Here is a 24,429-nt window from a genome sequence, read left to right on the forward strand (position 1 = left end):
TGTGTTTTTACAATAATAGGAAAGGAAAAACAATTTACCAGAATGACATTTTGGCAAGGAGAAGAAAAACAATTGAACAATTATTCAGAAAGCTGAAACATAGCATGTACCATACTGTTTGTACCCACCTCTAATCCTGTGCTCCCAGAGGGGCCTGTTCTGTTTTTGTTTTATTTTCTATTGTTTTGTTTCTATTGAGACAGGGTTTTTCTCTGTAGCCTTGGCTGTCATGCAACTTGTTCTCTAGACCAGGCTAGACTCAAACTCACAAAGATCTGCCTGCCTCTGCCTCCCAAGTGCTGGGGCTAAAAGCATGCACCACCACCAATCCAGTTGAGGGGCCCGTTCCTGACTCTACGGAATGTACAAGCTTTGCTGTCCTGGGTACTCATTAGTTCTTCTAGTGGTTAATCATCCATCATTACACTCCTGCTTTGGGAGAGGCAGTGGCAGAACAGAATAGGCATTCTTAAACATTCCTTGCCTGAGTCAGTTAATGTTGGGTTTCTGTGCACCACTCCATTTCCTGATAAGACAATGGAGGACAAGCTGAAGATACTGAAGTAATTGTTTTGTTTCCCACCCATCCACTGCCTCTGTTACAGATGCCCGAAGAACAGGCATTCAGTGTTCTGGTCAAGATCATGTTTGACTATGGTCTCAGGGAACTTTTCAAACAAAATTTTGAAGATCTTCATTGCAAGTTCTACCAGTTGGAGCGCCTTATGCAGGTAAAGGGAGCTCAGACTGGATTGGATGAATAGGTGCAAACTAGTGGCAGAAAGACTGGGAAACAATGGCTTTTATTTCTGTTGTTTCTTACTGTGTGATGAGGATGAGAATCTGATGTGTTTAAGTCGGTCTTAGAAATGATCAAAAGAGCCCTTTTCTATAGCAAATTCAGGGAGGAAGTGTTCACAAAGGCTACAAAAGTGTCTGTTTAGGAGTCTCTTACCAAAGTTAAACAAGCTTTCCCAAACAAAACATTTCACAACTTAGAAGTAAAAACTAGCTTTCTAAATACTTGTCACTATTCTGTGGGAATTTCTCTTTCTTTCAACTAGTTTGTAGTCTGAAAAGAACTGGTAAATGCTATGATCACTTAAGAGATATTTACACAAGTATATGATTTTCTAGGCAACTGCTGGCAGATTTATGAGCTCCTGAGAAGTGATAGCATAACTGCATATGTGCCCAGAACTAATAAGTTTGCTATTTCAGGAATACATTCCTGACCTGTACAACCACTTCCTGGATATCAGCCTTGAAGCACACATGTACGCCTCCCAGTGGTTCCTTACACTTTTCACTGCAAAATTCCCTCTCTACATGGTCTTCCATATCATCGACCTGCTCTTATGTGAGGTATGTATCAGAGGCACAGGACTTAAATTTGAGTGTGAAGTATACATATAAGCTCTATCAAATCTCTTGTCTTCTGTTTTCTTTTGGTATTGCCAAGTCTGGGTTGAGGTGGTTCTTCCTGATGATAGTGTTCTGCTCACCTTTGTCACAGAGGCTCTCTGCTAAAAAGGCACATCAGACATTTAGACTAGACAGTATTCGGTTTGGCTCTGTGCTGCCAAGTGAAATAAGAGGTTTCTTTCTTGTGTACAGGAAGACAGATTGGCAGTACCCTGCTTTCTCAGAGTCTTATTCTTAGAATTAGGCCATAACTCTCATACCTGTATTTGTATTGGGGATTGGTACCTTATTTGTTTGTTTAGGGTTTCCTGGATGCAGAGAGCTCAGGTGTGTGCCACATCTCCTGCCTGGAGGCTTTCCTGGGTAGGGGTGGGCTGAGTTATATGACCGTGCCAGCTGAAAGGGAAATGTTTTGAGGCTGGGTAGGAATTTGCTAAAGATTATCACTAAAAGGAACAAGGCAGTGTGAAAAATGCCCTTATCCATGACATAGCTTGAGATTTGAAAGGTGTGTATGTGTTAAGAAAAAAACAACTAATTATAAATAATGTGCTTATGGCAGAAACTTTAGGAAATGTGATTAAAAACAATTGAAAATGATTTAATTTCACTGTCTCTACATTTACTTACAAATTTTTAGTGTATATTCTTTCAACATTTTTGCACTGGACCCAAAGGAGCATTTCAAAAGATAATGCATTTCTGCCCAGCACTCACGCGCGCACACACACACACACACACACACACACACACACACACACATATATATACACACATATATATATATATTACATTTTTCCGCTGTGATATTATGATGTATCACAGTTCTGTTTTTATATTTTGAAACAAATCTTTAATCCCATCACTTAGAAAGCAAAGACAAGTAGATCTCTGAGTTCAAGGACAAGCCTGGTCTACAGAAAGAGTTCTAAGACTCTCAAAGCTACACAGAGAAACCGTGTCTCAAAAATAAAAAAACAACAACCCAAAGTGGGGGGAGAAAGAAAAAGAAAAGCATTGGTTATAGGAGCGAAGACCCAAACGCTGTTTGAAGACAGTCATTAGCCCTTTCCCTCACCTGTTCTTTAGCCCACGATTCCCACTTTGTTGAGATGAGGAAGACAAATTAGAGGCCTCAAGGAGAATCCAGTCCTGGTGCACCTGGGATTGCCGTATTTGTAGGTTACTATTTAATGACTATAACATTTGGGTTTGGTGCCATGGACCATGGTGTCGGAACAGCATTCATTCTTCTTAAATATAAGGATAGGACTGGTAAAGAGCTTCTCTGAGGAGGCCTGGAGACTGGGTCTACTTTAAGTACCTTTCCTTGATGTCCCTGAAGCTAACAGAACAGAGCAGGTACAGAGAATAAAACTGTGTTGTCTCTTCTCTTTTAGGGAATAAGTGTCATCTTTAATGTCGCCCTTGGATTACTAAAGGTACATGCCTGTGCTGAGCTGAGGTGTCTGCTGTCCGGCCCTATGCTGTTGTGTATTTAGTCTTCATCTTATGCTAAGAGGTCATTGTGCTCCTGTGGTCTGCTATTTTCCCTGATGGAATATATATATGCAAGTTACTCTACCAAAACTAAAAAATATTGCTGAGATTGTAAAAAAAAATTTTTTTTTTTTTTGGTTTTTCAAGACAGGGTTTTTCCGTGTAGCCCTGGCTGTCTGGCTGTCCTGGAACTCTGTTGACCAGGCTGGTCTCGAACTCAGAAATCCACCTGCCTCTGCCTCCCAAGTGCTGGGATTAAAGGCGTTCGCCACCACTGCCCGGGGTAAAATGTTTCTTATGTATCTTCGTAACAGACCTTTTTCCATACATGTAGATGTTTTTTGTTTTTGTTTTTGTTTTTTCAAGACTTCCAAGGATGACTTGCTGTTGACAGACTTTGAGGGTGCCTTGAAGTTCTTCAGGGTTCAGCTCCCTAAAAGATACCGCTCAGAAGAAAATGCAAAGAGGCTCATGGAGCTTGCCTGTAACACAAAGGTACAGCAACGTTTGCTCTAACTTAGTCTTCCTTTTTCAGTTGATGCCTCAGATTTTCTGATAAAATTGTTAATGCTTATAATATATAATTGATATTTCACATCAAGTGCCCCTTTTTGTAAATGGTTGCTGCCAGAGTATATTGGAAACTATTGGAAGCTCTTTGTTGTATTTGTTGTTTTGGTGGGAGTAGTGTTGTTGCTTTTTATATTTTTACTGCACAATCTTGGGGTTAGAACTCAAGTGTATTACTTTCCGAATTCATGTGTATTTCATATATAGCTCATATATACAGGATAATTTCAGGATATTGTTGTATAAGACTTGGTGTTTTGGCTGTGGTGTCTCATGGAGTCAGGTGTAACGTCATGTCAGTAATAAAAAACAAAATCATATTTACTTAGCTTGGTGATATACACTGTAGTATCAGCACTTGGGAGGCCAAAAGGCAAGAGAATCATTAGTTTCAGGCTTGCCTGGGCTACATATGAGCACCAAGCAAACCTGATCCACATAGCAACTCTAACTCACAAAACCAAAATAAACAAAATGGTGACAATTCTGAGAACATGCAGTATCTCCCATTATCAGATTATGGAATTATATCCCATAATAAGTATGTTGTGTTGTATACCTTTGTACCTTTCTGGTTTCAAAACACCTTCATATATACTTTGACTTTTTTGTATCTGTGCATTTCCTGTTTATGGGTTCAATCAATTGTGAATTGAAGATATTTGGAGAAAAATACACATGTGCATTTTTTTTCTTCATTGTCAATATTCCCTAAATATTTTATCTGGGTATTTATTACCAACCAGTCTAGAGGTTGTCTCTGTGAGGTAGTATGCACACAGGTTCTACACAAATACTTCATGACATAATATAAGGAACTGCGCATGCTCTGATTTCAGTATCTAAGGGCTTCGTAGACCCAGCTGTCTGTGAACCCTTAGGGGTGACTGTATCTTAACATTTTTGAGTTGTTGAACCTCATTGGCCCTTACCATCTACGCTATAGAAAGAGTGTTACTGTCCAGTTTAAAGACAGACTGAAACAGAAGCTCTTTAGACTTTGACCTGGTCAAGGACAGAATTTCATTTTCTTGATTTCCACTCTACTGTCTTCACCCTTTGACACATTTATTGTGATCAGAAATTCTCTAAAAAGAACTAAAATATGGAGAAGCCTCATAATCTTATAATTTCACATGGCTTTATCATTTTTACAGGTTTTTTATGGTCAAAAAATAAATGATCCCAATGTACTAATGTTCTTATAAGTTTGTATTTTCAAAGAGAAAATACATTCAAGATGCTTTAATTAGGAATTCAAGGTAGAGACAGTGTCAGAACAAAGATTGTATTTAGGCTCATATAAAGTACAGTGCAGAGTTTCATGTTGCCCTGTGCTAAGTTCTGTGTCACTGTAGAGCAGACACTGGACTGACTAGAGGATGCAGCTAGGGTTTGGAATGGCCTTCTTGTCTCTTAAAGGAATGATAAAATAATTCCTATTAGCATAAGAAAAGTAATATTCTCTGAGAGATTGTTCACAACATGCCAGATGCCCTGGCTAAGTGTTTCTATATGTGGGTTAACCATGATAGTATGTACATTGATTAATATACTGCCTAACAATTATTAAATGTTCATGAAATGATTGCTACTGCTAGGATTTGCTTATCTCTGTTTCTTCAATCAGATAAATAAATAAATAAATAAATAAATATAAATATATATTTAATTTATATATATATATATATAAATTGTACAGTCGGGTGTGAATGGCAAACACCCAAGCAAGCTCTGACACTGAAAAACACTCATGTTCCTCACCTTGGTTCAGTATGTGAGAAGGCCACATCCATTCTGCTTACTCTGTCCCTGTCTTGATGCTCCTAGGGTCCTAGGACAAGAACAGTGCTTCCACTTTTGATTCCTATATCTTTACACTCCCCAGCCTGTCACTAAAGTATACACTGACTCTGACCACCCCACCTCACTGCCATTTCCTTTCTATAGGGACCTTCTATCTGTGGTTTCCCTTTTTCCTTTATTGAAATTTTTTTTTTTTTTTTTGGTTTTTCGAGACAGGGTTTCTCTGTGTAGCCCTGGCTGTCCTGGAACTCACTCTGTAGACCAGGCTGGCCTCGAACTCAGAAATTCGCCTGCCCCTCCCAAGTGCTGGGATTAAAGGCGTGTGCCACCACGCCCGGCCTATTGAAAACTCTTAAAGGCATCTTATCTTACTGTGGGACTCAGACTTGGGTTCCCACCAAGACTCTCAAGGTCTCCCACAGTTCCTATACAAGACCTTGTCGGCCACTTTCTTACTTTTTTTTTTAAGTCTTACTTTCTGCCCTCAGATTCCCCCCTGGCTTCCTCGTGTTCTCAGATATACACTAAGCATGCTCACACCTCCATACCTTACACCAGCTAATCTTTCTCCTTGTGCTAGCTATGAGCATGGTTCCACCACTGCTTCATCCTGTCTTCACCTCAAACATCAGAGATGTCTTCGAGTCACAGTAACAGATTTCCCCAGCCCTCTGACCTCATTGAAAGATAAGTCAACAGCAGACTAGTTCTTGCTGAGTCCTTAAATATTAATAGTAGTATCTGACATATAAATACTGCTTGCCTGCCTGGCTGGCTGGCTGAATATGTTGTTTATTTTCAACTTCTTATTTTAGAATGATTTGAACAAGACTTAAAAAGAGGCTCCAGCTCTAAGTGCCATTAGTTGGAAATATATTAGTAGACTGATATTTTATTTCTGTAGTTCAGTTACGAGGTGACATATGTCTTTGTCCTTGCCTATCCTTTTCAGTGAAGTAAGGCTAACACCCTGCCTTTGAAGTAGTTGTATACAATGTCTATTTCATTTTGAATATGAAATCCCTTATGGACCTGAAGAACTTTGCATGTTTGTGGTATATTTTAGATGGATCCCCTTATTTGTACTTATTCTAGGTACTTATTCTTGAAATTCACTCAGAACAGGAAGTCTGCAGCTTCACCAGGCTGTAGGACATAAGAATTTTCTGCTAAAAGATGGAGTAAAGAATGCACAGGGGTAATTCCGTCTTGTTGCTGTATTAAACAACAACACATACTGAGGAAAACGGAGAGAGTGGTCGAATTAAGCTTAAGCTATTGGCTTAGTGGAACTATGTATTATGGATTTACTGGCAAATGCATCCTGAGCCCTGTGTCCTGTGCACTACCTGTGGAAGGAGGCCTGAGGCAGCACAGAAAATAGACACAATGCTCTCTGGTTTTGGAGTCTTCTACCATTCTTTGGTATCCTGTTATTTTTAAATGTTTAAAATTGTGCTTTGTCTATTGGGTTGTACCTCCGGATTAATAAGAACATTGCCTCATGTGCCTGCAACAAATACTTGTGTGTTATTGTTTTTCAGTTCTGTAATAATGCTGTGACTTTTAGTATCTGCATAGTTAGTTTACAAGCATCCTACTCTTCACAACTTAGTGTCAGGTAGGGAGGGCACAGCAGGCATGGATCTGAGGCAAGTGTACTGTTAGGACAGTGACAGGTGGCTTCTGACCCTGCACTCCTGATATTCTCTCTTAAGCTTCCTGTTCTTCCTGCAAGACTGCAGGAATAAGTTTGATATGGCAGTATCTGAAATGGCCACAAGATGACTATGTTGCTTAAAAAGCACCAAATTCTCTGGGCCCCATGAGCCTTAATTTTCTCTATATTCTGTGCCCATTCATTTGGTTTCTTGGGACTTTTACTCCACTGCCCCCCACCCCCGTCCTTAGATGGGATTGAAATGTTTTGCCTCTTGACAAGGCCTCATGCTCTTAATGTAACACTTAGGTTGTATCAACGCTCACCAACTAATCCACTATGCATTCAGTTTGTTTATGAGTCAGTAAACAGGAAACTGTCCCCACTGCTATACAGTATCTTAATACCATTTGAGGATATCCCCCTCATGAGTTTCCTAGGAGCTCCATGACACTTTCATACTTGTGTGTCATGCATAATTTCTAAGAGTAAGGAAAGTGAAAAAAAGTTTCTAGCCCTTTCAAGTTTTGATTCAAGAAATATGAAAGGGTTGGGCATCAGAATTGGGAGGCTAGAGGCAGGAGGATCCGTAGTTTCTGACTAGTCTTGGCTAAGCTGCATAGGTGTTGTTTGCTGTAGAGGGAGAGGAAGAGTAGGGTCCCAACAAGTATAGACTAGTATCTAAACTAGTAAGACTAGTTTAGATAAAAAGAGTCATGCTGTGAGCTAGTTCCCAAGGTAAAGTGTGAACACTCTGCTCCTTTACAACAGAATCCTGCTGTGGCTGTGGAGCCTCTGAACCATGTATCTGTGGAAGCCGACATTTCAGGCATGAAATGAGTATAAGAAAAGAAAACAGGAGAGCCAAGCAGTGGTGGTGCAAGCCTTTTAATCTCAGCACTTGGGAGGCAGAAGCGGATGGATTTCTAAGTTCCAGAACAGCCAGGGCTACAAAGAGAAACCCTGTCTTGGAAAAAAAAAAAGAAGATGATCAGCATCTCCATACCAATGCAGTCTTAACCATTTGCTGTTGAAAAAAACCCTTTGCCTTGCAGGAGGTACTTACTCATGAGCTGAGAGCAACACTAGCTTGTGCTTCATTCTCTATCCAGATCATTTGTGTGGTTATCCAGTAGTAGAATTTTAAGTGTTAGGTGGGTAGTGTCCTCAAAGCCTCCCCCCATTATTTCCTCTCAGACTCTTAAACATAATGCTTCACATAATGAAATGAATCTTCATGGTGACCTGTAGGGTCTGTTTAGTGATGCCTAAACCAAAGGTGTCAGTAAATGATGGAGTTGAGATTAGAACTCAGATCTGGTTCTAGAAAGAAGAGTGGAAACTTTCTCTCTGAACACTGTACCCAAAGTTACACTACCTCTAAGGCTAGTAAGACTAGTGTTTTGTTCATTAATTCATACATTTTAGAACTAGATTTCTGTGAGGAAGTATGTGTATTTCTAGTGCCTCTTTTTTCCAGTGAGCCCCCTCCAATGCTGCTGGCTAGTGCACAGGCAGCAGCGCACTTGCCTCCTCGTTTAATAAAGCTACATTCCTATGACTGTTCTTGGGGCCTTGGCTACTAATTCTTTCTTTTGCTGTAGAAAAACATTCAGGTCAGACTCAAACTCACTCATGACAGGAAAGCTTTAAAGGAATCTGAGTATGAACTATTTGAACAAATAAAATGTTAGGAGCTTTAATATAAAGGTTAATTACATAAGATATTCTAGACTGCCAGCCTTGGGCCTCTATCTGCTTGTGTGATGCAGGGTAGATTAGACAGCAGTATTGTAGATAGATGATAACTTAAACAGCTGCTGCTCGTGGCTCTGTGGCCTACCTAGCCTGTCTCCATCAAGTGAGGTGTTAGAGTGTTCAGGTCAGCACAGTTATAGATGTTCTGAGGGACGAAAAATGTGTTCAGTAACAATCATGTTACAGAGATGGCAGGAAATGAGTCACCCAGACATTTCTTGTTGTGTTGCCGGTAAACACTGGCTATTTATACATGTCACAACTGATAGTAAAATGAGGTGATAACCCCAACCATCTTCAAAAATTGTTTGAGGCATAAAGTAGGAATAGAGGCATCTCACTGTCTAGAGAGAGATGGTAAGTCAAAAGACAACACTGCCCTAAGCGTTCTGTAGCTAGAAGGTGGACCATAGTCCAATTTCTTGAGTTGTCTTCATCAACTCTGCCCTGCATCAGGATCCCTCCTGCACCAGACCTCTTATTTGTTCCCCACAGCCCACCTGATCACCCAGACACTAACTAGGCTTCAATCTGACCATGTAGCTCTAACAGTCAACCTCCTACCTTTACCAATCCCTCTGTTTCCCGCACACACACCCACCCTCCCCATACAGCAGCATACCTTTTATCTCTGTAAAACATTGAAGGCATTCTGGAAACCTGCTCCTTTTCCAGAGGCCAGGCTAACTCATATATTTCTGTGTAAATGGACTTTATTTATATAGTTTGATGTATGCAGTGCCTTTTCAGAGGACTGCTCCCTGCTCTGTTTCCTAATTCAGATAGTGTCTTAGTTAGGATTTTACTTCTATTGCTATGAACAGACACCACGACCAAGGCAAGTCTTATAAAGGACAACATTTAATTTGGGGCTGGCTTACAGGTTCAGAGGTTCAGTCCATTATCATCTAGTCATTACCATCTAGGCAGGCATGCTGCAGGCAGAGCTGAGAGTTCTACATCTTTATCTGAAGTCTGCTAGTGGAAGATTGGCTCCCAGGCAACTAGGACAAGGGTATTGAAGCACACACCCACAAGGCCACACCTGCCAACAGTGCCACTTCCTGGGCCAAGCATATACAAACCCTTTCAGATAGGTTGCCAAATAATGACTGCAACAGCAAGGAATAATTACAGTTTATTGAAAAGAACTCCCTATGTGCTACAGAGCCTTCTGAGCACTGTATATGATAGTTTTCTGTCAGGGTATCCTCTTAACACACAGAAGCACTATTAGTATTTCACAGATAAGTAAGTTATCAGCCAAGCCAAGACTGGAGCTATGGAATATTATTCACTGAGCTAAGTAAGCAGGGTGCACCTAGAGACCAGGTCAGCAGCTACCCTCATTCTCTCTCCATCTGCATAGGCCTTAATACCAAGAACCAGCTTCACTAGGGCAGATAGCATGTATTTATATTTAAGAGTGCATTATTCAGTTCTTGTGACAGATTAATGACTAAAGGAGAGAGGTGTTTAGGACTACATTGGAACTTACACCAAAATACCAAGCTTAGGGACATTGAGATAACTCAGCAGGTAAAGGTGCTTGCCGCCAAACCTGACAGCCTGAGTCCGGGCCCCAGAATTCACATGGTAGAAGTAAAGAGCTAACTCCTGAGTCTATCCTCTGACCTACATAAGTGACACATGGTGCATGTGGAAATGGCACACATTGATATATGTCTCCATACACAGAAAGAGTGTAACTAAATAAATGGAAAATAAAAGAGTTAGTATTCAGAGTTTGACTGAAGGGATGAGCGCAGGGCTCTACCCCTAAGCCCTGTGCTGAGGAACCTCTCAGTAGTGCTACTTCTCAGAGTCAAGTGCTAACATGAACTTGTTCCACTTAAGTTACAACCCACACTTAGTCCAGAAGTTTGGTTTATTTTTCTTGAAAGAAACCTTAAACAGAACAAGGGTTCAATTTCAGTTTTAGTCTTGCTGAGGGTAACATTACCTCTTTGTGTGATGCTATAATTTTCAAAGCCTTCTTATAGGAGTTAGCTACTAGATCTTTCTGAGCTCTGAAGCAGAATACATAGCCCATCCTCTCTCCTGAGTTTAAGTACAAGAAAAAATGAGTCTGGATATTTGAGTAGAGACTATGTCTCTTTTGGCATAAGTATTTTCATGCTTACTTTGTGACAGAATTTAGTAAAGAATAGCGTTCTGTCTTTGCAGAATTTATGTATCTAATGCTTTACAAAAAACATGGTTGATGGCAGACTATGAAGGAAGACCTAATCCTGTTCAAGCATTAACTAGGCACTGGTGGTATGGTGGCAAGCAAAACAGACACAGAACACAACATAACAGTAAGGATGCAGTAATTAAGAAGCTGTGGACTTGGGAGGTTCCATGAAGGAGTTGAGTTGGTGCTTTAAGGACATAGAGAAGAGCTGGTCTGATATGTGTGAACTGCCATCACAATCACTGTTCTTGCTTCAAGGGCTTCTGCCCTTCAGTTAGCAGGGACCAACTCTGTTTCCTGGGAGCTCAGCTGTGGGGGCAGCCTGAACTAGCTGGTTCTGGTATGAAGACATCCAAGCTCCTAAAGTTAGCACTAGTGAGAGCTGGAAGGAAGCACATGTATCATTGATGGAGGAAGGCACAGTGAGGCAAGAGTTTGTGGGAGAGACAACAACTGAGGCTGAAGGATGGGAAGAGACTAAGCTGGTAGAGAGATTGGAATTTTAGAACTGGAAACTCTAGGGAAGGTGAGGAGGCTTTGTCTGCATCTAGTTCTAGATGGGACACCTTGGTGATAGACTGAGTAGATCGCATCATCATTAGACAAGAAACGACTATCTTAACCCAAAATAATTCTTTTTTTTTTTTTTTTTTTTTTTTTGACATGGTTTCCCTGTGTAGCTCTGGCTGTACTGGTACTCACTCTGTAGACCAGGCTGGCCTCTAACTCAGAAATTTGCCTGCCTCTGCCTTCCAAGTGCTGAGATTAAAGGCATGCACCACCACTGGCTGGCTAACCCAAAATAATTCTTATAGTACTTTTAAATTATAAAAATAAATAATAAAGGTAATTCACTCCTATGCATAAAATACTGAAGAGCAAAACGTAGTGTGCATGAGGTGGACCCAGCATTCACCACACTCACTGGACATCAAGGGTGCTGAGTCAGGCCAGCTTTAATCAAAGATAATAAAATATAGGACTTATTTTGAAATTAACTTTTCAAAGTTTTAGTTAAGAAGAAAGTATTAATTCTTTCTTGGCCTTGAATGAGAGTGAAACATTGAAGTATCCTGAAGGTCTGTGAAGATGTACAAGAGATGGTGTCTGGTCTTCTTTTAGAAGGTGCTCGAGGAGACTTGTCTTTACTGCCTGCCCTCACTTCTCTTTTGCCCAGACTGCAAAGAGTGGGTGGAAGAGTATGCTGCCCAAAAGCCTCAGCTACGTTATTTCATCACTTTCTAATAGAGCTGGTACATAAGTTCACTGATCACACAGATGTTTGTGTACGTGTGGTTTCTGGTTTGTGTGTATGTTTGTTTGTGGTGAGTGACTTAGGAGAACAGTGCAGAGATATGTGGTAGAGACACCACTCACTCTCCAGCTTGTGGACTCCTATGTTTAATGGGCATCTTTGTGGAGACTGTAGCCAGAGCTAAAGGTTGTACCTGGCCAGTGGCTTAAGGATAGCAATGCCAGGATTCCAGAAACAAAGCTCCAGTTCAGACACATCTGCTTACAACCCATACAGAAGGCCAGAGCCAGTGATAAAGGACCCACCAGGATGCTTGAGCTACATCAGAGGATGACCGGAAAGATGCACAAGCACTACTACTGCCATGTTGCAGACATACATCCAGCTCACCCATTCTGCTTAGATTTATCTGTACTTACCTGGACCTGTGGTTGGAAAATGAGTAATTTAATGTTGAAAATTGATGGTTTGAGAACAAATAAGCACTAAGGTTTATAATCATTTTCTAAACTGAACATGTCTGCTTTATCAAGCTGTTATAGCTCATAGTTTTTAAATTTAGTTTTTGAAACAGAGAATGAGTTAGCTGTTCAAAAGGAGTTAAACAAAGGAGAGATGCATCCTGAAGATTCACTTTTTTAAAAAAAAAAATTTATCTTACATTCCAAATGTTGCTCCCCTTCCAGGTCCCCCCTCCCAGAGGTTTTCACCCCATTCCCCCTCCCCTTTGCCTCTGAAAGGGTACTCCCTCATCCACCTACCTCCCCCCCCCCCACCTCCCTCCTCCAGCATCCCTTTCCTGAGGCTCTACAGGACCAGGTACATCCTCTCTCACTGAGGCAAGACAAGGCAGTCCTCTGCTATACATGTGCTGGGGGGCACAAACCAGCTCATGTATGCTCTTTGTGTTGGTGGCTTAGTCTCTGGGACTTCCCAGGAGTCTGGGTGTCTAGATACTGTGTGTCTTCCTATGAGGTTGCCATTCCCTTCCGTTTCTACAATCCTTCTCCTAACTCTTCCAGAGGGGAAAGGTTCACTCATAATTGTGGTTAGAATTGCTGCAAAAGAAGTACATGCCAGTACAGAGGGAACTCCTGACAGGCATGAGAAGAAAGCCGAAAGGGAAAGAATGAAGATTCTGCAGGAGAAAGAGAAGTGGTTAGTCCTGATGGAGCATGAAAATCTAGAGAAGTAGGATCACTGAGAGAGTGAGTGGAAAGGAAGCACAGTGGCTTCAGGAAGGTAGAAGGTTTCACCTTGTGGCTTACAAGAAGAGGAGGCTTGAGAACAGACAGTGGCATTGTGAAATCTGTTTCTAATGGCAAAGAGAATTGTGCCTGTTGGAGGCAACACAGAAGAGGGTAATGCAGTGGAAAGAGGCCTAGGGAGTTTTAGAACTTTGGTGGACTTGGGCTTTGAATGGAATCCAGTAACCAGGCCTTCAGGCCCCGATTTTACAATTACTGCTTTTCTTCCCCCTACTCTCTTTCCTCTTTCTTTTTCCTTTTCTTTCTTCTTTTTTCTTCCTTCTTTTTCCCTTTTTCTTCCTCCTCCTCTGTTTTGTTTTCAAGACAGGGTTTTCCTGGCTGGCCTCTGAGGTCACTGCCTCTGCCTCCAAAGAGCTGGAACTACCACCAACTGGCACTACAATCTCTTCTTGACAACTTTACTCATAAAACAGAACCTCTAGATCCCTCAGATGATGACTGAGACTGGGGATGCATTTTGTGTTTAGCAACACTGCTGGTATGTCCTATAGAAAATGGTGGCATTATTGCTACTACTAGGACAACAACAATAATGACAACTAATACTACTAGGGGCAAGTACAGCCACGAATTCATGTGAGCAAAGGTGTTCTGTAGAACACTGTTGTGAGAATCTTGATTCCTTTAAAAAACACAAACACACACACACACACAAATATAAGAATTTGGTTTTGTTTTAATCTCAGGTATGGGATGAGGGGCTGCTTCATATGGTCCATAGCAGTTTCTCCCTTTCCCTTTCTCCCTTTCCCTTTCCCTTTCCTCTCTATCCTTTTGTCCCTCCTATCTAGTGTTAGGGAGTTGAAAAGGTGGGAGAATGGTAGAAGACAAAAGAATCAAAGTAGCAAAAGACAAGTGGCACCTAATGTGGCAGAATGGGAAATTTGATTTCAAATGCCATAGAGGAAATTGCAGGGGACAAAGGAATGGATATTTTTTTCAGGAGTCCAGCAAAAAAATTTATTGTGACTGTTACTGCTGGGATATCCTCTGGTTTGCTCGCAGGCGTGTACTTTCTGGGTTTTTTGTTTGTTTGTTTTGTTTTTGCTTTTTTTTCTTCTCCTTTCTGTAGTCTCTTTCAAAGGAGATTGAGAGAATGTCTGTGCAACTGGAAAAATTGCAGGTGAAAATGGAGGGGCCTGAGAAACAAACATAAAGGTTGAAATATAGCAACAAAAGGATTCACTCAGCTCTCATTTCTGAAAGGGTTGAAGAATTGGTTGTGCAACTGAAAAATCTTGTGGGTGGAAATGGAAGCTCTGGGGTGGTGAGGAGCACTGGAAAACGGAGTGCAAAAAGGCTCTGTACCAGAGACTGAACAAGAAAATGGGAGTTTCCTGCAGGATGAAGAGAGGGAAAGAAAGTGAGCTGAGGGCAGTTGGGTCATAGAAAAACTGAAAAGGTGGAGGACAATCTGATAAAAACAGCCATGCCACCACAGTGGGAAGAGGAGTGACCCAAAATTATGAGATCACCATCAACTTCCTCAGTAGACATACAGCTAGCATATGCTTGCTATGGTGTGAAACAAGGTTATGACAAGATAGGATGGCTTACTATAGAAATGAAGGTGGTTTAAAGAGGCTCTAGTATTATATGGGATGCATTTGCCTTAAGTGAAACAAATTCTAAATAACTGGGTTACTCAAAATAGAATTATTTCCCAATAATGGAAGGGATTGGTGACAGCTGTACTAGAGACCAGTCTACAAATTGCAATGGTTAACATGCTAGAGGGAAGAAGCTGTGAATATTGAACAGTGAAATCGAGTGAAGGGAAGGAATATAGTAAAGGATCAGTTGCTGGGAGAAGGGCAGTACAAAAAAAAAAAATAGATTCAATTTGATGACCCTACATAGAACAATGTCATTTAGTGGTAAGAGCTTGGGACAAAGTGGAGGAGCCCCGGAAGAATATACCTTGTTTACAAAGATTTTACAGGCTCTGGAGAAGCCCTTACTGATTTTTTTTTTACAAAGATTAGTCTCACCTGTGAACAAAGCTGTATCAGACTCTGACTCAAAGCAGGTACTGATAGATACCTTGGCATATGAAAATGGAAATACCAAATGTAAATTGTTATTAGACCATTAAAGGCAAAAGCAGTGCCTCTGGACAAATGAATAAGGGATGCAGGCAGTAGTCTAACAATAACATGGCTACCTTCCCTGACTTTATTCAGGGATCTCTTTCCTTTCCTCTCTATCCCTTTTTTCTCTCCTATCTAGTGTTAGAGGGTTGAAAGAGTGGAGAAAGGTGGAAGAAAGAAGAACCCATAAAGTAACAGAAGACCAGTTATGCAGTAACTATATTCCTGGCAGTCTTGGGCTTATGTTTGTCTATGAAGATTTCCATCCAAATTAGTAAATGCCATGCCACATTAATTGGGTCTGCCCAGGTCAGTAAGCACCACCATGGTCAGGTTCTTCATCTGTGCTGTGACTTCCTCGGCAGATTAGCCAGAAGAAGCTGAAGAAGTTTGAAAAAGAGTACCATACCATGAGGGAGCAGCAGGCCCAACAGGAAGACCCCATCGAGCGATTTGAGGTTTGTTTTACAGCCTTTTAATATCATAGACTTATGCCCACAGCTAGCTTTATTGACTCATTTTAAAAACTTACTTCCACTGTTTCAAGACTGGTTTTCAGATTGAGTTTACAAAAACTAAGTAAGAGCTGTTTTGCTGCAAACCAGCTGCCCAGGTTGGATGTTCTTTCCTCAGTCAGTCAGAGACAACTGCTTGACAGGTCACCATAGTCAGTTATACACTTCTTTGAGGAGACAGAAAATTAGAAATTATTTGTTTAGAAACATGATTGTGTGAGCCATGTCTCTCTATTCTACAGGTCTTGGAGACCTACTTTGAAGCTTAACTCTTAAAGACTGTCATTTCCATTTGATTTGTTATTTATGTCCATAACTGACTTTTTTCCTCCTGCTGCAGCGGGAAAATAGGCGGCTGCAAGAAGCTAACATGAGGTTGGAACAGGAAAACGATGACTTAGCTCATGAACTAGTCACCAGCAAAATTGCATTGCGGAAGGACCTGGATAATGTGAGTGTGACAGATCTGAAGAGAAAGTTCATACTAAGGACATTTGATCCCTCCTTTGAAGTTTAGTGTTGACTACTGTAGATTCTTTCAGCCCTTCCCTTAGGATTCCTCTCATTTGTCAGCCTTTCTTTCAAAGAAACCATGACCCCTTTCACAGATCACAAAATGGGAGCAAAGCAAGTTAACACGTAGGTTGCCCAGCTAGTCACAGAGCACACCCATCACAGTGAAAACCCAGATGGCCTGAGTTCAATGCTTACACTCTAAGCAGAAATACTGCCAAATAGGACTCACGAGCACCTGGACAGCAGATACTCTTCCAAACCATTACTGAAGGTGAAGAAGGTAGGGTACTCTCACATTCTTTTGACTTCAGAGACTCAGTTTTTAAAAGAAGTTCTTTTTATTATTTCCTCACATCTCAACCCTATCACTTTTGTTGTCCTTCTGCCTCTTTGTGCTTTTGTTTACACAGCTGTAGAGAAATTTCCAAGTCACTTAACTCCTTGGTGACCCCAGAACAGCTTTCTCCTCTGTGCATAGGTTGACAACTGGAAGTAACATTGGGGCTATGAGGAGAGGGAACCTATAAAAGGTCCATGACATGGGGCTGACAGACCATGTCTCAGTCCTCTGAAGCATGGTTGCTCCTCTGCCTTGAGACTATATGTCATTAAAACAAAAAAAGCAGAACAGCTAGGTCCAGCACGTGGCTAGACTTCATTTCACTTCTCAGCTTCTTTGCCAAATATCAGCTGACTCTGCATGGGTTGGTCTAATTGACATTCTAGCTCCCACATCCTTATGCCAGGACTACAGTGTCTTGATTACAGAGCTTTATAATGAATCTTAAAATTAAGTTATTATGGCATCTGGGTTTGTTTTTAAACCTCACTTGGCTGTTTTGATGGAGACTTTTACAGAAATGCAAAGGACTTAAAGTCATAGATGCCTTCTGGGATTTTAAACAAGGTTTCGTGGAATCTGTCAATTCTCAGAGAGATTGGACATGTGAACAGCCTCTGAGCCCCTGCCCATGGCATGTCACCTTTGTGTTAACATTCCTTCAGCTCCTCTCAGCACCACTTTGAGGTTTTCAGTTCACAGACTTGCCCATTTTAGTCTCTTATAAATGGTGTACTCTTAATTGTACTTTCCAGTCATTAGTAATGGAAAATGGTTCTGTGCAGTATTTTGTAGACTCTGACCTTGCCAAAATCTGTGACTACTCTAGTTGGGATACATTTTTGTTTGTTTCATTTTTGTTTTTGTTTGTTTTGTTTTTTAAGATTTCCACATACACTATTATATTTCTGAATGAAGACTGTAACTTCAGACTCTTCTGTCTTTTCCACTGCCATCCACACTTCCCAAGGCCTTTAGACCAATCTTAGGTAGAGAACAGGTAGAATGGCATCATTTGTTAGTTCTCCAGGCCATTATTTTGTTTTTTGTTTTGTTTTTGTTGTTGTTGTTTTGTTTGGTTTTGTTTGTTTGTTTGTTTGTTTGTTTGTTTCGAGACAGGGTTTCTCTGTGTAGCCCTGGCTGTCCTGGAACTCATTTTGTAGACCAGGCTGGCCTCAAACTCAGAAATCTGCCTGCCTCTGCCTCCCAAGTGCTGGGATTAAGGGTGTGCGCCACCACGCCCGGCTTTCTTCAGGCCATTATAATAGTGAGGACTGAACCTGAGGCTTCACATGTGCCAGCCTGGCACTCCACTGGTGAACTGCAGCTGAGCTTTCATTTTCTTATTTTGAGATAGGGGTCTTACTAAATTGTTCACGCAGGCTTATGATCTAATGAACTTAGTCATGAGGCTTACAACTTAATTTTCAGGAAATTATGAGTTGATGTCCTGGTTAATGGAGCTATACCAATTAGAGAATGTCTGATTCTTCAGGTGACAACTGCTAGAATTCATTTGGATTTGTTTTGAAGATAGTCTCACTGTGATTAATTAAGTTGGACCTGGCTAATCTGGTACTTGTAAAATTGCCAGGGCTAGCCTGGAATTTAAGGTGATTCCCATGGGTCTATTCCCCCAAATGCTGGGCTTAGAGGTGTACACCACCTAGATGTTCTTTTTATCAAATTGTCTTCCCACACCTTGTTCTTGATGGCCAAGTGTGTATCTGAAGATGCTGGGGCTTCTTTGCTGATGTTTGTACATCTCTAGCAGTGTCCCCTTTACACTTCTGATACTGGGATATGCCCACCTCCACCCTACCTCTGTTTACCAGCACAGCTGATCTTTCCAAAGCCAGCTTTTTTTTTCTACTTATTTTTCTGTAGTATTTGTTCTGTTAATATCTATTTTGAGTTATTTCTTCCTACTTTGGGAGAGATTTAGTTTGTACATTTTTTTACTATCTTGAAGATTTTTATAATTTACTGAAAAGCTTTTTAAAAATCAGCATCAGAAATTCTGGATAGGCAGTGTTTTTATGACAGCCATGTTAGCTATTTATCTATTTTACTTCCAACTCTATGGAGTATGGTTTAACATCATGGGAGCATCCACATCTATTTCCACTGTTTCTCCTTTGTTGTGAACACAAGTCCTCAATGCTCAATTATATCCAGATAGGAATTGCTTTTCTGTCCTGTTTTGCTTTTTTTTTTTTTTTCTTTGCTGCATCATTTGATATTTGCTTGGTCTTCTGTCACCTTATAGACTATTCTGACTTCCTTCTCTCTGCCCCAATTTCTGCTGCCTCAGCCACCCAGGACCCTAACCTTTGCAGACGTTCTCTGCTTGACACTCTTGACAGAAGCCCCAGTAATAGGAGAATGTAGATGGTTTCTTTTCTCCTCCATTGTTTCCCAGATACTGTTCAGAATTCTGGTTAGAGTAGAAAGGTGAATCTGCTTCCTATTTACCCCCAGATGACTGGAAGTAGAAGCCTAGATTTATGTATGTTATCCCTAGGTATTCTCATCTCAGTTGCTTATATAAATAAGAATGACTGTAGCAAATGGACTATAGCTGGGGCAGTCCAGTAGGCTGTGTGTGCCTTCCCATTGACAGTGCTGAGAGCCAGCAAGAGTGGAACTGGAGCAAGTACTGCAGAGTCTAGACTGAGACATCAGGAGAGACTCCCTCACCTTGCTCCTGTGGAAGCAAAGCTTCCAGCTGGATCAGCTTTCCCCTCGATGACCCACTTTTGGAGTCAGCCTCTTATGAGCCACCTACTCCGTGGCACTGATAATGGGCACAAGTCACAGTGCTCAAGTGCAAGTGCTATCTATCACCTGTGCTCTCTTACTGTTTCCTTGTGTTCTGCTGTCTTCATTTTACTTATGATTGCCTCTTGAGTTTGCAATGGAGGAATAAGTAGTGAACTATCCTCAGTGCCTGCACATTCTGCAAGTAGTCAGCAGTTGTTTTAAGTTTGTTCATGCCATGCCTGTCTCGGTTCCATGTGTGAAGGCCCAAGAATACAATGAATAGCTAGCTCAGCCCTAGCTACAGTACTTGTCTAAGTGATGTCAACACTGCTTAATATCAGAGAAGCAGGGGAAAGTTGTCCAGGAAGGGACAAAAAAAAAAAAAAAAAAAGACTATCCCTAGCTCCCTAGCTTCCTTGATTGTTCTCCAACATAATAGTTACTCTTCAGTTATCTGTGAAGGGATCTGTGTCAGGAACCATGGGGATTGTTTTCCCCTGGATTCACATCTCTACTCACCAGACAATTTTATGTGCTAGAAAAATACTATGGCCATTCAAAATTTCTGAGAAAGTTGTTCTCTCTGTTGAATAACTTTAGCAAGAAAACATACAGGACTAGTCAGATGCATGGAAGAAATACAAACCATTTGGAAAACAATGACTAATTCAGTTGCAATCCCATTGTTCATGCTAGCTAGGCACTGTACTGGATAAATGTTATGCTGGATGCTGGATAACCTACAACTTAGAAAAGGTCTCTGTAACTTACTCAAGTAGCACAAGTCACTCAACAAGGAGGTAATTTAAAAAAAAAAAAAAAAAAAAAAAAAACCTCAGTCCCTGACCACTGCCCTGCACTAACCACACACTGAGTAGCCTAGGGGTGACCTTGAGTGTGCCATTCCTCCATCTGGATCAGCTCACTCTACCTTCTCACAATAGGAGCCCCAAGTTCTGAGCTCATAATGAGTGCTAGTAATGGCTTCTTGGTGTCTCAGGCAGAGGAAAAGGCAGATGCATTGAATAAGGAGCTGCTGATGACCAAGCAGAAGCTGATTGATGCAGAAGACGAGAAGAGGAGGTTAGAAGAGGAGTCTGCACAGGTGAGGGGATCCTTGCCTCCTCCTATTCATCTCTGAGTTTTGACAATTCTGGTCAGTGCTGCTAGAGGTGCTCTCTTGGTGCTAGAGAACCTGGAGACACTGGCTCCAGTTACTTGTCAAAGGCCATTTTAATTTCCTCTATAAAATGTAATGGCTCCTAAAAACTTAAGTCTATCCCTATCTTCCCTAAAAACTAAAGCATGAGTTAGTACATCATTTGAGGTGGGACCAGCTCCTGTGTATCTGCATGAAAAACAATAGAAGGATGCAGGAGAGGGTACATCTCAGAATGTCTAGTCCTCCCATCCTTGTCCTCTGATGCCTCTAATAGAATATTCTGTGAGAGGCATGGGTGCCATGGGACCCAGAACAAGCCCCCACCCCTTTCCCTCTGGACTTGCACAGAACCTTCACAACTATTCATCTCATGTAGGCCTAGCCAGGATGAGCCTGAACAAGCACTGCCTGTAACACTGCCATCTTTTCATGGGCTTTTTTTTTTTTTTTTCTTTTCTGGTCTGTTTGGCCTGCAGTGTCTCCTCGTACAATGGCTAGAACAACTCCAGTAGAAGCCCCATTGGAAGTGGCATTTTTAGAAATGTGAATTTCTCCTACTATTGGTGTTAAATACAGAGGGTTAGTGTTGCATTGGGAAGAGGAAGGAGGTGGGTGTGAGGGAACTAAGCCCAGCCAGAATTAGGTATTTTCTGGAAGGCTCAGTACTATGTAGTTAATAACCAAGCTTCCTCTGTCATTTGAAATATTCTTTTTTTTTTTAAATGTGTGCAGTTAAAGGAAATGTGCCGCCGGGAACTTGACAAGGCAGAATCAGAGATTAAAAAAAACAGCTCTATCATTGGTGACTATAAGCAGGTGAGTTTTGTACCAGGGGCTGGGCTGGGCACATTGTGGGTAGAATGTGCACTCTGTTTTCAAGCCCCTGCTCTTTCTTTAGTGTCACAATAAGGAAGTTTATCTCCACCTAGGAAGATTGTTAAGTTCTAACTAGGCATGCATGCAGAGTGCCCAGCATATAGGAGGTACACAAAAGGCAGCATGTAAGATGTCAGGTGATGGAGTCTGAATATTAGCAAACCACTCCCTCTAAAGCTGGTAAATTTTCTGCAGACAGAACCAGATTGATCTCACAGTGGTCTATAGAGAACTTTGTAGGTCAGTTCCCATCTGTGCTGCTGTCAACCTCACCTATGTAGTCACAGCATATTCCTTCTGCTACTGGAATAGAATTTACCCAAAGTCCAACTTATGCAGATGACATTGAGCCAAAGTCTCTGGTTTTATATTTGTTTAGATTTGTTCTCAATTGAGTGAAAGACTGGAAAAGCAACAGACAGCCAATAAAGTGGAAATTGAGAAAATCCGGGTAAGACTTACTAAAGAAATTTTGTACCCTCTAGTTCAATGTATGACCTATCCTTGACATAGCAGGTACAAGTGAGCCAAGCTTAGCATTTCACAGGCCTGGTTCAGGTTCAACAACTTACTTGCTTGTTTGTCTAAAAGAACTAAGAATAAGACCAAATGTGCTGTAGTTTTAGATCTCATACTTGGGTGCCCAGGATCACAAATATCACTGGGAAAGCTATATTAAGTGTTGCTTGAGGCGGGGATTCTTAATTCATCATCCTGAAGATCCCTTCTGCTCTAAGAGATCTGAACACAATGAATATTTTTAATATTTTATTACGAGGTTGGGGTTTTTTGTAACTCAAGGCTTTCTTTAAAGCATCTCTCAAACCTTACAAAGGCCACCAACAATTTTCTGATCTGTTTCTTACTAACGTGTTTAAATATGCCTTCTGTGCTTCCAAATAAATTTGAGAAATAAGAGGTAAAACCTTATAATACAAAGACTCAAAAACCAATAACAAAATCTTTTTTCCTCTCATGGATATTGAATTCAGTCCCAATATACACACTAAAAGCACCTGTTTTCTGACTTAGTTAATCCCCTCATACCACAGTTAAGAGTATGTTGCATATTCTTCAGCCTTTCCTGATCTTAGATTAAGATATAAAATTGTATTCATCTCAGGTTAGGCTTTCTTTAAACATTTCTATTTCTAAATTTGAGATATAGAATTTTTTTCCCTCAGGGGCATCCTGTTTTTTGGGTTTTTTTTTTTTTGTTTTGTTTTTGTTTTTTTTTTTTCTGTTGGGTTTTTTTTTGGGGGGGGTAGCTTTACATATCTTTTTTGAAGACTTATTTTTAATGAGTTATGTTTATGGGGGTAGGTGTGAACACAGGTGCTGATAGAGGCCAGAGGCATTGGATCCCCCCTAGAGCTGGAGTTTTGAGCAGTTGTAATTCACATGTTCATGTGTTATAGTGCTGGGACTCAAACTCAGGCCCCTGGAAGAGCATTACATATTCTGACCTACTGACTGATTTTTCTCCAGCATCTGTATTCAGATTTGCATCTTACTTCTTTATACTAGTATTAGTATTTACCCATTTTTCCCTAATATGGACATTTTTTCATCAAGTGTTTAGAATCTGGAAACTCCCCTGAACAAGCATAAACCAGCATATTTTATTGTTCCCAGTTGGATATTTTCTCTGTATGCCAGTTAGTGAAGATCCTTGCGCCTTTGAATATATGCAACTTTGTTTTCTTAGCCTAGAATTCCTCACAGTGTACAGTGGATCAAGAGGATATTTTTATTGCTTTTGGTATAAAACACCAACCAGGTAGTCTTTGAAGTAGGTTGTCTGACATTTTTCCAAGGTCACCAGACTTTTCTAGTACTCAAAAGGGACATTGAGGCACAAACTAATAGCATCTGACAGAGTACCATCTTTGGAGGTCTTTTCACTTCTGGTGTTCACTTCAGCAAAAGGTAGATGACTGTGACCGCTGCCGAGACTTCTTCAACAAAGAAGGGCGAGTGAAGGGTATCAGCTCAGCCAAGGGAGTTTCAGATGAGGACACAGATGAAGAAAAAGAGACACTCAAGAACCAGCTTCGGGAGATGGAGCTAGAGCTGGCACAAACCAAACTGCAGCTGGTAGAAGCTGAATGCAAGATCCAGGTAATAGCAGTGCCCTGAAGGCACACATACCCCTTTAACAGTCAAATTTACGGGATGGACTAGAAACACCAGAAATGACTTTTGTGATTTGGGATGTCATATCTTCCCCCTCAACCCCACCACCACTTAAACTCTGACCACAGCCCTCCTGCGGAGAACACTTATCCTACCAGAGTGTGTTTAACAATTTCAACATACTAAGAATTAACAGAACTTAAGACAGTATTTAATAAATACCTCTCCCCAACTCAATCCAGGTTAGGCTTCTGGTGCCCCTATAGAAATATGAGTCTTAGACCAGTGGTGGTAGTACACACCTTTAATCCCGGCACTTGGGAGATAGAAAAAAGTACATCTCTGTGCCTAAGCTTAGTCTAAAGAGCTAGTTCCAGGACAGCCAAGAACCCTGTGTTGAAAAACACAAAAGGGAGATGGGGAGGAGGAGAGAAATAAATAGCCTTAATCTTTTGTCAGGTTATATTAAATACTAAAAATATTTAGGTATACATGAGGATGGTAACTTAACAGAATGCAACCCTTTTTCTTCTGACACCATCACTAACCTCATTTTGTGACCTTGAGCATATTTCCCAATGATTATGAGCCT

The 24,429-nt window shown here is 41.0% G+C and overlaps 1 protein-coding gene across 9 annotated transcripts in view; it reads left to right on the forward strand.

Annotated features, from left to right (window-relative positions):
• The window catches only part of Rabgap1 (RAB GTPase activating protein 1), a 130,158-nt gene that overhangs the window by 96,549 nt on the left and 9,180 nt on the right, over positions 1 to 24,429 (forward strand). For 4 of the 9 annotated variants that reach the window (XM_006497995.4, NM_146121.2, NM_001362956.1 and 1 more), the window contains exons 16-25: positions 606 to 731; positions 1,222 to 1,365; positions 2,826 to 2,867; positions 3,292 to 3,420; positions 15,895 to 15,987; positions 16,385 to 16,495; positions 20,664 to 20,768; positions 21,558 to 21,641; positions 22,081 to 22,152; positions 23,625 to 23,822. In XM_006497995.4, coding sequence (XP_006498058.1) covers positions 606 to 731; positions 1,222 to 1,365; positions 2,826 to 2,867; positions 3,292 to 3,420; positions 15,895 to 15,987; positions 16,385 to 16,495; positions 20,664 to 20,768; positions 21,558 to 21,641; positions 22,081 to 22,152; positions 23,625 to 23,822 — 1,104 coding nt within the window. Of the gene's footprint in view, positions 1 to 605; positions 732 to 1,221; positions 1,366 to 2,825; positions 2,868 to 3,291; positions 5,152 to 7,732; positions 15,273 to 15,668; positions 15,988 to 16,384; positions 16,496 to 20,663; positions 20,769 to 21,557; positions 21,642 to 22,080; positions 22,153 to 23,624; positions 23,823 to 24,429 lie in introns of those variants that run through there. The other 5 variants (NM_001362957.1, NM_001033960.1, NR_156419.1 and 2 more) reach the window with 4 other exon arrangements.

This window comes from Mus musculus, chromosome 2, assembly GCF_000001635.26.
Source record: "Mus musculus strain C57BL/6J chromosome 2, GRCm38.p6 C57BL/6J".
NCBI classification, from domain to species: domain Eukaryota; kingdom Metazoa; phylum Chordata; class Mammalia; order Rodentia; family Muridae; genus Mus; species Mus musculus.